Below are 13,744 nucleotides of genomic sequence, written 5' to 3' on the forward strand. Positions count from 1 at the left end.
ATCACCATCAACCTTCAAAATTGTGGCGAGATAAACATTCAAAATTTACTAGACAAATTTTGAGAAACAAACCCTTTTGACATTAACGAGGAAATCCATTCATTAATTAGATTCTCACGAGGGAAGATCATTCAAAATGTTCTTCATATTTTCTAAAATGATTTTATTTTTTATTTCTTATTTTTAAAAGTATAATTTTACATTTTTTTTTTATAAATTCATATTAGTCAAATTTGGTTTCTACTTAGATTTTCGATTAGTTTTTTTATCGAAAATCACCACGTGCCTTACCCGTAATCATTTTTTATGAGCAAATTTGTCCAATTATATTTCACATAATTCGATCCATAATCCCTTATATTTCACAAAATGAATTTTTTCATTACTCATTGATCAGGTGTACCCAAAAAACTATTCATAGACATAATCAATGAGGGATGAAAAAATTCATTTTATGAGATGTGAGGGATAAAAAATAATAATTTTGTGAGATGCAGGGGATAAAAAGATTTATTTTGTAAAATATGAGAACTAGGGGTACTATCAAGTCAAATCACTCGCGAGTAGTTTGCGAGCGACTTGGATCGAATCAAAATTCGATCGAGTTCAAATTTCGAGTTGCTTGTTATATGTAACGAGTCAAGTTTGAGTATCAGAAGTAAATATTAGAGTATTATTCGACAAGGTTAATCGAATATTTATATATTTTTATACATTATATATTTTGTGTCATAAAAAATGATCATGTTCAACGCATGTGATGGATTTCAACAAAAAAAAAAAACTAATTGAAAACTAGATAGGAATTAAATTTGATCAATATAATTTTGTAAAGACGTGAAATTACACTTTTAAAAATGAAAAATAAAAAAAATATTTTGTAAAATACGAGAGATTTTTTGAACGATTTTCCCTCTCTCTTCCCTCATAGTCTCATAACTCCCAATATCTCACGATCCCATACCAAAGTTGTCACAAGATAAAACATTCAAACTTTAATTTTGACAAACAAACCCTTTTTGACATTAATGAGGAAATCCATTCATTAATTAGATTCCCATGAGGAAAAATCGTTCGAAACGTCTCTCACATTTTGTAAATAATTTTTTTTTCATTTCTTATATTTTAAATGTGCAATTTTACGTTTTTTACAAATTTATATTAGTTAAATTTGATTCCTATCTAAATTTTCGACTAATTTTTTTTTTATCGAATTCTACGACATGCCTTACATATGATCATTTTTTAGGAGCAAATTTGTCAAATTATATTTTACATAATTCGATCCATAATCTCTCATATTTCACAAAATAAAATTTTTTACCCCATATTGATCATGTGTACGAATAAGACATTCATACACATGATCAATGGGGGATGAAAAGATTCATTTTGTAAGATGTTAGGGATGAAAAAAATTAATTTGATCACGTTCAACGCACCTGATGGATTTCAATGAAAAATTAGTCAAAAAATTAGATAAGAACTAAATTTGATCAAAATGAATATGTAAGAGACATAAAATTATACTTTTTCAAAGTGGGAGATGAAAAAATTTAACTTTATAAAATGTGAAAAATCTTTGAACGATTTTCCTACTCTCGTAGTCTCAGAAGTCCCAACTCCCAATATCTCACGATCCCCCACCAAAAATCTCGCGTCTTTTCAAGTCTGACTGCTGCTCACACACAACACATAGTAGTTTGTATTTTTTTTTTCCGAAACTATTTGCAGTAGTTTGTAAGTAGTAGCAGTAAATAATACACTGTAGATGTCGTTGACTCATCATACTGGATGACGACCATTGCTACCTTATTGACGAAAGGGGACACCTCTCCGCAGCCTCTGCCGCTGGCATCTCTCCATCCCCTCTAATTATTCAAATTTTCTTTTTTTTTCCCCTTTTTTAAGCTCTTTCCAATTCCTCCTCTCTTACCTTTTTAGCTGCGTACGGAATATTGAGTTGTCTTGAGCAGCTTATAAAAGGAGAAACGTCTCACAAGCCATCTTATCCTGCTGCTAATTGATTTCTTTAATGGTGTAAGAACCAGACAAACTCTGTTAATCTTATCAATCCACCTGTTCGATCATCATCACCTTTGCTTTCTTTCTCTCGTTTGGTACTTACATTCAAGTATTAGATACCAGTAAATCCCTCTACTCCGGCCAGACTCCTCAAGATAGCTTTCTTTTTTGTTATTTTTTCTTTTTATATCGATCAGTGCTTAGTTTAATGGATATTTGAAGTGCGGAAAACTATTGTCTTAAGTACTTTTCGGGCTTTGGGGATTCGAAAAGGGTTCCCTTGATCATAAGTAAGTATATTAAAGAATCGCATTGCTCCAGGCATCTCAAGAAACCCATCCTTTTTCTCTTTCTTAATGCTTGTACGGGATTGAAGGGTCGAAACTAGTGGTTGAAGTACCTTTTTGGCATTGAATTGATGGGATTGTAAATGGGTTCTCTTGAAAGTGGCCTTCCATTGAAGAGAGATCAGGATTTACTTCGGTCTTCATCTACTACAGGGAGGAGCTTTAATCAGAGGCAGCAGGCTGCTAGATCAAGATTTGCAAGATTGTTTTTCTTCAAGAAGTTTGATTATCTGATATGGATTTGTACGGTAGCTGTGTTTCTTTTCTTTCTTGTACTTTTCCAAATGTTCTTGCTCGGCTCAATTATGGAGAAATCTGAGACTTTCTTGAGAGTGAATGACGGAGTTGGTGATGTAGATTTGGCATTGTTGAAAGGGTTTGGTGGATTGGATTTTGGTGAAGATATCAAGTTTGAGCCATCAAAGCTATTGGCCAAGTTTCGGAATGATGCTATACTGGCTAATGGAACTGTTGTTTCAAGGAATCATCTGACATTTGGTTATAGAAAACCCAAGCTTGCTGTGGTGAGAGCTCTTTCTTGTATTGTTTTAACTTCTGAAGAATTTAAGTTCTTATAATCTCAACGTTCTTTACAATAGATTCAATTATTTAGTTAGTTGTTATCAGCTGCAGATCGTTACACACTTTAAGGATTTTCCTGTTTCAAGTGTTTTTTTTTTGGGGTAAATAGCTCGTTAGTTGTTGCTCCTTCTGTCTTGGGGCCTTCTCTTAGTTGCATAATACTCTTTTCTTATTTTGACTTGTCCACATAGGTCTTTGCCAATCTTTTGGTTGATCCCTATCAAATACAAATGGTTACTATTGCAGCTGTATTGCGGAGAGTAGGATATGAAATTGAGGTAAATATGCTGACTTCGCAAATGAAATGTATAGCATGTTCTGAATTTCATTTCGTCCATGATGCACAGATAACCGGTTTGGTTAATTCATGTAACAAGTTCAGGGTTTAGCTTTCCTGTTGCTTGAATTTCTGAATGTCATTTTATATTATCATTTTGGTTCTTCTAAACAATCTGCTCATCTTCTACTTCAAAGCATGGATTTTCCCTGGGATATTGAGCACCATTTACTACCTTACTCTTGGTACGGTAGCTGCAGAAACCCCTGCATCATGGTTTACTTTGTTTAACTTCAGTTTGTCAGTCACTTTCTAAGCTAGGGGCAGCCTTATGAAATAATAATTTGTTACCCACCGACAGTATGAGACAAATTTAATCTTAACAATTGTAAGTTGTTTTTATTTGGCACGGTCTAACAGAATGATTTGCTAATTGTCTCCAGGACCCAGCTTAGCTGGTAGGGACATTAGCCAGTGACCATGGTCCCTAGTTCGACATTTGCTAATTGCTAATCGCCCATTCTCCCTTGTAAGGTTTTCAATGTCCTCTTGAACCCCCAAAAAAAAAAGAATGGTTTGCTAATCTCTCTTGCAAGCTATCTTGGTGTGGCGGAAGATTGGACATAGACTCTACCAGTTTTAACAATAGAAATTTAATTGACTAGAAAGACTGAAAACTTTACCAGTGTAAATTTGAAAGACAAAGACTTCTTACATTTCTTGGCAGTTCTATAATACTAGGTTATGCCTGAGTTTTGCCATCCCTCCAGCCATCTATGGACCAAGCATCAACACGTTAAATTTTCTTCTCTAAAATCACTGTGTAAATTTGTGATAGTCATTATCCTCTCCCAAGGGTGGCTGTTACTAACTTGTAAATGGAGACCAGACTTCAAGAGTTAGGCTGAATAATAAGTTTTTGAAAGCCCTCGGAATGATGGATGGATCCAATACTTGAGTGCTTTTATTTCAGCTCTCAAGCCTGTAAGTTCGTAAAAAAACATGAAAAGCTGTGCTCATACCCTTTACTGTTGCTTAAATATTCTCTCTAACTGAAACCTGGATTCCATTTTGAGTAGTTATCCACTTGTTATTACCAGTCAACTTTAGACAACAAAAATGCTGACATTGTGCACCTCTACAATCATGCAGAACCCCAATGCTACAGGAGAACCTAAATGGGAATGAGTGCTAGTGTGGTCTTTATGATGAGCAATCCTTTTCAAGACCTTTGAGTTTGAACCTTTTCTCAGAATGCATAACTAATCTCCTGTAGTTGGTTGCTTTCCTGGGGCTTCATTCATTATATTTGGCTCTCTTTCCATGCTTATATGACTAATTTCCTTTAGTAGACTGCTTTTTCCTGAAGCTTTATTCATTTTATTTGGGCACTTTTTTCCAACAACCTGTCTATTAGCCTGTACAGAGACTGATTCTCTATCACCTAAACCCCATTGCCAACATAGTTCAACAAAATGAGAGCATAAAGTACTTCCATTCCTTATGTTCTCTTTCCTTAAATTTTTCCATCGTCCTTTGCTATTAAGCTTCAGTATGTTATTTGAGAATCTTTCTCAACTAACCTACTACAGAATCCGAATATCAGTTGAGCAACACAACTGCATGTACGGTAGGATGTGAGTGGAAGTTTGGATGCAGGCTTCAACATTTCAATTTTGTCTTGATTTTCCAAGCCCGAATGTGCATTTGAAGCTATCCTAAAAGGACACTTCCCTATACCCACTTGTAGGCTTCAGTATTTCAATTCCATCTTGATTTTCTAAGCCCAAATGTGTGCATTTGAAGCAATCTCAAATGGACCCACTCCCCCTCCCCCCCCCCCCTCCACACACACAAAAAAAAAGAAAAAATTTCGGGCAGGCATTAGTTTTCTTCTTGTTAGATGTCAATTTTAAACTTTCTTCTGAAAAATGAGTGTCTTATTTGAAGCTTTACCTTTTAATCACATGTCTGCTGGCCTTACCGGTGTTTGTCTTAAACATTTGCAGGTGTTCTCCCTTGATGATGGTCCTGTACATGCTATTTGGAGAGATTATGGCTTTCCACTCCATGTCATTGAAGTCAATGAGACCATGAAGATAGCTGTTGATTGGCTGAAGTATGCTTGTTATTTCAATTTCTTTGAGATTATGTAAAATTTAAGTGATTATAAGACTTGAGCTGGTGTAAGTTATTTGTTAGGTGATGATTTTCCCTGTGGTTAGTACAAAAAATACCTTTTATTTTCTGATTTTTACCTTATTTACTACATAGGATGTGGTTTTGATTAGTTGAGGTCAATTTTTTTCATGGCTTTTGTTCAGCTGGCTTGCAGATTCCTTCCTAATAAAGATAAAACAATTCTCCAACTTTGTCAAACACTTGGATGTACTAGTAAATGATGAAATATCGAAATTTCTTTGATTTTGGCTCTGTGTTTGGCTGCAGCTACGATGGGATACTTTTGAACTCTCTTGAATCTTTGGGGATTTTCTCTTGGTAAGCATCATAGTCTTGTAAAGCACAAATTCTCAATTTCTATATCTTCTGTTCTCTTTTGTTCTTTTGCTCTGTGGTTGCGTACATTGCTGGCTGTCACAGATGAAGAATCAATTTCATGATGCTCAAAAATTTACTCTTCAAAGTCCTATAAAGATTTATCAATAATAACATCTGTTGATCAGTAGCTTTGATACACTTTTGGAACTTTTTGATGATTATTACGATTTTGCTGTGGTTCATAAATCGATTGGGATCAGTTGAAATTTCCTATAGACATGTTTTGCAACTTCAATAAGACATAATCTTGAACCTTGTTTGAGCTCCTGCTTGTAGAAATATATGTTATATGTTTGTTATCCTTTACTTTTATGTTTTCTCCAGTCAAGAAAGAAAGCATCTGGTTCTACTGTCGTATAATTACTTTTAGTGTAGATCCTAGACTAGAAGCTATTTTTGGCATTCGATTAATAGTTGAATCAAATATTTAATGTTTTAGTTGACCTAAGGGTACATAAAGTGCACCTTAGAATCTTGAATCTCATGTATAAGTTTAAATTACAACATTCTGGTTAATTTTCCCTTTCTTGCCTCTCCTGATGTTTTTTTTTTTTTTTGAATTTTCATGGGAGATGCATCTTTAAATGCATTTAATTCATGAAACAAAGATACAAATAGACATGATTTATATTTCTTGAATACATCTTGTTCCCCTCGAGTGCTGGCCCATTATTACATCTTATGATTATTCTCAAAGAGAAATGAATGATTTTACTTGTGTCAGCCTAATGCAGGAACCTTTTAAATATGTTCCCCTTATATGGACCATCCATGAACAAACACTTGCTGATCGTTTGAGAAACTATGCTCTTACTGGGCAGAATGAGATTGTTGAAAGTTGGAGAAAAGTCTTCAGCCGTGCGACAGTGGTTATCTTCCATAACTATGCTCTGCCGGTATTTTTTCTTTGCTTCTTGACTCACCAAACCCCCTGGTCAAATCAAAGTTATCTGTCTTATCTTATATGAACTTGCTAAAGAGACTTGGGAAATGGTTTCTAGTTCTTCCTAAGTATTCGAATCTATATTGCAATTAAAGTTGGGTATAGCCTCCACAAATTTAATTCCAACCCACACAGATTTTAGTAGCTCTTTTTGGAGTAATTTGTGCATTGTGCATATGATTTTGCTGTACAAATGTGTATTGTTGTGCTATCCCTTTGATTTCTTTTCCTTGAGGAATAGTTGGAAAATCATGAAGTAAAACAATGATGTTGCTTTCAATTCTTAATCCTAACATTTTTTATCTGATAACCTTGAGTCTACCTTCTTCACTTTTTCTTTCTATGCTTCTGCTCCTAAAGAATACTGAGAGTTGAAATTATCTTGTCTATAGAGATTTTGACTTGTTTTAACTCTGATTGACATTTTAAATGCCATGTTTAAACCATATGTATGACTAAAGATTAATAGACTTTCCTGAAGGCTAGTTTTCTTATGGATTCATCTTGTAGATGATTTATTCGGCATGTGATGCTGGAAACTACTTCGTCATTCCGGGTACTCCTGAAGAAGCATGGGATGCAGCTAATATGCTTTCTGTTGACAAAAGTAACATGCATGTAAAGATCGAAAAGAGGTCCACTGACTTCAATATTTTGATTGTGGGATGTCAACTTTTGTATAAAGGTCTATGGCTGGAGCATGCCCTGGTATTAAAGGCATTACTACCAGTCGTTAAGGAATTTCGCAGTGAGAGCAGTATAGATACTCATTTTAAGATCATTTTCGTAGTTGGGGATTCGAATAGCAACTACAGTGCGGTTGTGGAGGTAATGGGCCTGGTATCCCATATTTGTTCTTAGTAATTTTGTAAAGTAAGACAAATTTATCAAGATTATTATTAAAAGTTCGTGATGCTTGTAGTTTCTCTACAAATACATTTTTGATACTGTTTGTTTTACAGACCATTGCTGCAAATTTGACTTACCCAGATGGAATGGTGAAGCACGTGGCATTTGATGAAAATGCAGACAAAATTCTTAGTACAGCTGATCTTGTCATATATGCATCCTTCCGTGATGAGCCATCTTTTCCAAACATATTGCTAAGAGCCATGTGCTTTGAGAAACCAGTAATAGCACCAGATATATTTATCATCAGGAAATATGTAGGCATTCAACCTCTACAATCTATTCAAAGCTTCCATGTCCTGCATTTACATTCTCAACTTATATCATGATTTATGTTGTAAAGCTTCCTTTATTCTTTGATTGGTTCAGCTTACCTAATACTAATCTCATTTGTTCACCATACTGGTTGAATATCCCAGACTAATGGGCTTAGGAAAGGATGTGAGTTCTCATGTTTGCGTGCTTCATGTCTCTGCTGATTTCAAATTATTGAAAGTCATGGTTTTGAAACTTTTTTCAGTGATAAAATTTGTGGCCTTTATCCTTTTCTTGGACAGTAGGGTTTGTAATTGGAAGACATGAACTAATGACGTAGATGATTTATGCAGAAATTTAGTTTTTGGGTAGAACATTACTTAGTTTAAATCAAGCGTAATTTTTCCTACTTAATTTACATTTAGTTTAAATCAACGTTAATTTTTCCTAATTAATTTACATAATTCAAGCTTAAGAATAAGCTCATGTGGAGATCTAAATGCTTTAATGCTACATAAGCTTGTGGAACTGGAAAATTTTCAAAGAAAAATATTGTAGTTCATAAAAGTAGAAGGAAAACTAGAACTTGTTAATCTGTCTGGTATCCTTGAAATTTGAGCCTTTACCAAAAATTTGTTCATTAGAAGTCTCAATGGTAGATTAGGTAAGTGGAGATGTCTTATATGAGGTTATAAATTTCCTTTGATGACTTCTAAGGCTACCTTTATTTCTTGTTAATTTTGTTTTCCTCTGTGTTTACTGCTTGCTGGCTTTTGAAAACTTGTTAGGTTGATGACAGAGTGAATGGCTTTTTGTTTCCAAAAGAGAATATCAGAGTGCTGTCACAAATAGTAATGCAAGTGGTCTCAAATGGGAAATTATCTCTTCTAGCTTTAAATGCTGCTGCGATTGGAAGACAAACTGCAAAGAACCTTATGGTTTCAGAAAGCATTGACGGCTATGTTTCACTATTGGAAAATGTTCTCAAATTTCCATCTGAGGTTGCAAGTGTACAGTCTGTTCTTGAGATACCTTCCAATCTGAAAGCTTCATGGCTATGGCATCCTTTTGAACATATCAGAAATTTAAGCGAGCACAATAAAACAAAGAGGATTAATAGATTCTTAGACAAGTTTGAAAGGCAGTGGAATCATACTCAAAGAGATGGTTCTCTACCTGCAGCTCTGACAGGTGAAAATTTTGTTTACAGTATCTGGGAGGAAGAAAAATCTATTCAGGTTGCTTACATGAGGAAGAGGAGAGAAGATGCTGAGGTAAGCAACATGTTTAACATAGTCTTGCTTTTGCATTTTCTGAAATCTAGCCAGCTACTTCTCGAAGGATCCTGACACCCTTTGGAATTTGATACAGTTAAAGGATAGAACTGATCAACCTCGGGGGACTTGGGAGGATGTATATCGTAATGCTAGAAAGGCTGATCGCATTAAGAATGAACTGCATGAAAGGGATGAAGGAGAGCTTGAAAGGACAGGACAGCCATTAACTATCTATGAACCATATTTTGGGGAAGGAACTTGGCCTTTTCTGCATCGCACTTCACTCTATCGGGGCGTTGGAATGGTAATTTTTTGTGATTACACATTAAAATGACATATTTTTTCCATTTTTTACCGTCTATTTTATTTGAGCTGAAAACTTACTCAATGTTAGTAAATCCCAAGAACATTTTTCTTTTTATTCTTAATTATAGTAACTTCCTGACTTGTGGTTTCTGTCCAAAGTGCAGAATGTTAACTGCGTATGCCAATGAGTTCATATGCTCATGGGATTTAGATTTTTAATCTGTATACAGCCATGTACATTGGCTGCTGTTGTTGTTTTTTTTTTCTTGTTTTAATGTTGTTGTTCTAATAAGTGAAAGCTAATTATTGCTAGGAGAATCCTGCTGTGGGTAGAATGGAGGGTGATATTACAGCCTAGTTCACAAAAATTTGTTTCCCTTGTTGGCTAGAAGTTAGTTGATCCAGCTTCATTTGAGAAGTCTTAGGCTTTATTTTAGTTGCCTGATTCTAGAATTACATGACAGCATAAGGTGTGACTGTCAATTTGTTAATCAGCTTTAAGTTAAATGTTTTAGAACTTGGAAGGTATTGTGAGTAGTATGCTGCCTAATTTGTTATATAATGGACACTGATTTTTCATATCTGATTTGACACATGGAATTGATGATTGTAGTCTACTAGAGGTCGGCGAAGCGGGGCTGATGATGTTGATGCACCTTCTCGGCTTCCTCTTCTACATAACCCGTATTATCGAGATGTGCTTGGTGAATGTGGAGCCTATTTTGCAATTGCAAACCGGATTGATCGCCTACATAAAAATGCTTGGATAGGCTTCCAGTCTTGGAGAGTAACTGCAAGGAAGGTACTTTCTTGATTCTGATTCTGTCTTCTTGATGATAGTCCATTTGAATGTCTCATGGTGTCTTATTTCGTCAATCTTTTAGGAAAGGGGTTCATTTGCTTGCTGATGGAACAGTTTTGGATACTAATTCTTCAAAAGTGATCTCTACAGTCCTCTCTGTTTCTTGAAGTGAAACTATATCTTAACATGGTGAATGAAATTAATTTGGTTGTTAAAATGTTGAAGAAGTCCGTTCCACTATAGCTGCAATCAGGATTTTATTATATCTTAACATGGTGGATGAAATTTGATTATTCAATATCTGGTAGGCAGCTATAGCTTTCTGAAACTACTCTTATCTTCTTTTCTTTAGATACATGAAATGAAGTTGATTCGATCGCCTTACAGTGCTTCAGTAACTTGTTGGAGCTTGCATCTCAAATACAATCTACTCATCTAGTGTCGGACATGCAAAAACCCTTAAATTTCACCGAAATTGATTTCTGTTCTTTGGTTGCATCTTATTTCTGTTACTAAGTTCAAAATTGAATTTGTATATTTTTGTTAGTGTGTTCGGTAATGTATTAATGAAATTCCGAAAAAAAAAATAGAAAAGAAAAGAAAATCTGAATTCCGCAGTCAACCTGATTTCCTGTCATTGTTTTCCTATACTATAATGAGTACAATATATGGTCTTTCCATCTTGTGCTTGAGTACTAAGAACAGGCTTCACAGGAATCTCTGTCAAGGACTGCAGAAATTTCACTGTTAGATGCCATCCAAACTCGAAGACATGGTGATGCACTGTACTTTTGGGCTTGCATGGACATGGATCCGAGAAACCCTCTGAAACATGATTTTTGGACATTTTGTGATGCTATAAATGCTGGGAATTGCCGGTAAGGCTGCTTCTTAGTAGCTTCTCTTCCATGAATATATATATATATATATATATATATATATATATATATTCACGTTACATAAACACGTGCATATAGACGTGCAAACTGACTACACATAATACATACTACGCACATAGATATTGAAAAATGTCAAGTCGTAAGCATCTTAAGTCTATGCAGCCTTTCCTTCTATTTTGTCTTTAAAAATTAAGGTTGATGATTTAGCATAGGGTTAAATCTACATATATAAGGTTGATAATTTTTCTCTTCCACATCCTTTGAACGTCAATTGCTGATTTTATTGCACAAATTGTTCTCTTGAATGCACAAGGCTGGTTTCCAATTACTGGACCTGTATTCTCCAACAAATAGACCCTTATATCATCATAAAGATGTGAAGAAAGATAATTTAAGCGTGGAAGGGTCAATAGCCAATCAGTTCCTATTACTAGTTTTAGGACTTTTCTGACTATTTGAAAGATATAGTATGTAATTGTCATAATGAAAGGAAAAGAAAAATGTTTTATGGGACTTGATGTTCCCTAATACTCCAATAGGACTTATAGCCAATTTTCTTATGTACTTTTGTTCTAGATTCTCTGCATGGACTTGAATTTTCTCTTACTTCTGTACCAATTTGAAGGTTTGCATTCTCTGAGGCTCTAAAGAAGATGTACGGCGTAAAGCATAACTTGAGTTCTCTACCTCCAATGCCTACAGATGGAGACACATGGTCTGTCATGCATAGTTGGATTTTGCCAACTAGGTCCTTTTTGGAGTTTGTTATGTTCTCAAGGTTTGAACAATTATGTTCTATGATTAATATGCACCCAATATTCAATATCTTTCTTATTTTCCATTTTCCTGCTATTCCCTTTCCTGAGTATGGGAGTTGATATACCAATGTAATTGCTTTTGTAAATGCAGGATGTTTGTAGATGCGCTTGATGAACAATTTTATGAGGAGCACCATCCAAATGGACATTGTTATTTGAGTTTAACAAAAGTAAGTCTTGCAGTCATTAATTTCCAACAGGAACTGGTTCGTGCACAACATTATTTCCAACCTAATTTCAGTAGGGCTTGAAATTGAAGCATATACATTAATTTTTTGGTGGACATTGACTTCTGTAACTGTTTGAATTGGGTGACCAGTTGGCGCATCTTCCTTGACGAAACAATGAGTTGGTCATGTGTAGTCAATATTGTCACCAAAGGTTTTATTTTGCCGAAATTATGCATCAGGACAATTTGGCACATATTTCGTCGAACAAAGACTCGACATTTAAATGGTTTCTAACCATCAAGAAGGGTGAGGGGCAATGAGACCAGATATCCAAATATCTATAAATATCCCAGCACGTATAAGATGCTATCATCTTTCCTTGTGCATCAAGAGAAAATAAAGGCTTTTGGGTGATGGTACATATGGACCAGGGCAATTTAGATATCATGCCCTGGGGGTATTAAAAAAGGAAAGGAAGGAAGGAAAACCTAGCCCAGGTCTTAAGTAAATCTGCCAACATGTAGAATTACATCTTTTTCATTGGATTTCATTCAATCATTGGTCTTTCTTTTGGGATGAGGTGATTGACCGTTTCTTCACTCTTTCCATCTTGGCAGGACAAACATTGCTATTCACGGGTGCTTGAGTTACTTGTAAATGTTTGGGCCTATCATAGTGCAAGGCGAATGGTTTATGTGAATCCAGAGACCGGCGTGATGCAAGAGCTGCACAGGCTTAAGAACAGAAGAGGTCAAATGTGGGTCAAGTGGTTCCAATATAACACTCTCAAGAGCATGGATGAGGACCTAGCTGAGGAGGCAGATTCAGACCACCCAAAAAGACGATGGCTGTGGCCATTGACAGGTGAGGTTTTCTGGCAAGGTGTATATGAAAAGGAGAGGAATCTAAGAAGTCGAGAGAAAGAAAAGAGGAGGCAACAAAGTAAGGATAAAATTTCTCGAATTCGCAGAAGGACTCGTCAGAAGACAATAGGAAAATATGTAAAGCCTCCACCAGAAGAAATGGAGAAGTCAAACTCAACAACAATGAAAACCAAGCTCTTAAGGTAGCATTCTCTTAGCGTACTTAGTGTCTGTAAGAGTAGTTTAGTTTGGTATATTACAATTATTTTGCCTCAAAATTCACCCTACCATTGTTTCATTTTTGTTTAGAAAGGGTGCCTAGGTTTCATGTATTTCATTTGAGGTCTTGTAAGTATATGGCATCCTTCTGATATTTGCCGCTCAGGTCCTGAAAATGTATACAAATTCATTTGTTTTCGTACTTCCCCCACCTTTTTGGTGTCTTGTCTTCCTGACTTCTTTCTTTGAGACATTGATAAGGGAAGCAGGCACATTTCCTTGTAATCTAACTGGCAACAATGTGCTGAGCATCTGTGAATGATGATATCATTGTAACTTCAGAAGTGATCTATAGAGAGAGTACTTTGTTATAGAAAGCGCGGCGAGTTGAGTACAAAATTGCAATGACAGATAAATATGCTGTTGCTTCTTTTCAGAACGGATGTCTTATGGAGGAATAAATCTTTCATTTATCACTTTTTGTTTGGTTTGT

The 13,744-nt window shown here is 35.3% G+C and overlaps 1 protein-coding gene across 3 annotated transcripts; it reads left to right on the forward strand.

Annotated features, from left to right (window-relative positions):
* Positions 1 to 1,845: 1,845 nt before the first annotated feature.
* Positions 1,846 to 13,628, forward strand: LOC113728148 (uncharacterized). 3 transcript variants are annotated; one of them, XM_072076602.1, is made up of 15 exons: positions 2,862 to 2,896; positions 3,146 to 3,232; positions 4,384 to 4,466; positions 5,241 to 5,350; positions 5,680 to 5,730; positions 6,515 to 6,686; positions 7,244 to 7,561; positions 7,696 to 7,899; positions 8,686 to 9,171; positions 9,269 to 9,478; positions 10,094 to 10,282; positions 10,988 to 11,160; positions 11,807 to 11,959; positions 12,091 to 12,169; positions 12,787 to 13,628. In XM_072076602.1, exons 4-15 carry the CDS (start codon positions 5,325 to 5,327, stop codon positions 13,237 to 13,239), a joined length of 2,514 nt encoding a protein of 837 aa, XP_071932703.1. In that variant the 5' UTR covers positions 2,862 to 2,896; positions 3,146 to 3,232; positions 4,384 to 4,466; positions 5,241 to 5,324; the 3' UTR covers positions 13,240 to 13,628. The 3 variants fall into 3 exon arrangements, with proteins under 3 accessions (XP_027108478.1, XP_027108479.1, XP_071932703.1); XM_027252677.2 differs by lacking the exon at positions 4,384 to 4,466 and having other exon boundaries at positions 1,846 to 2,896; XM_027252678.2 differs by lacking the exon at positions 4,384 to 4,466 and having other exon boundaries at positions 1,848 to 2,896; positions 10,997 to 11,160.
* The last annotated feature ends 116 nt before the right edge of the window (positions 13,629 to 13,744 follow it).

Source organism: Coffea arabica, chromosome 2c (assembly GCF_036785885.1).
Source record: "Coffea arabica cultivar ET-39 chromosome 2c, Coffea Arabica ET-39 HiFi, whole genome shotgun sequence".
Lineage (NCBI taxonomy): Eukaryota > Viridiplantae > Streptophyta > Magnoliopsida > Gentianales > Rubiaceae > Coffea > Coffea arabica.

Bases quoted from the DNA above. Each gene is read 5' to 3' on its own strand.
- LOC113728148 (XM_027252677.2), top strand. From the start codon at position 2,456: ATGGGTTCTCTTGAAAGTGGCCTTCCATTGAAGAGAGATCAGGATTTA. The intron at 5,731-6,514 runs GTAAGCATCATA...TACTTGTGTCAG, and splicing joins TCTTTGGGGATTTTCTCTTG to CCTAATGCAGGAACCTTTTA. The intron at 12,170-12,786 runs GTAAGTCTTGCA...CCATCTTGGCAG, and splicing joins GTTATTTGAGTTTAACAAAA to GACAAACATTGCTATTCACG.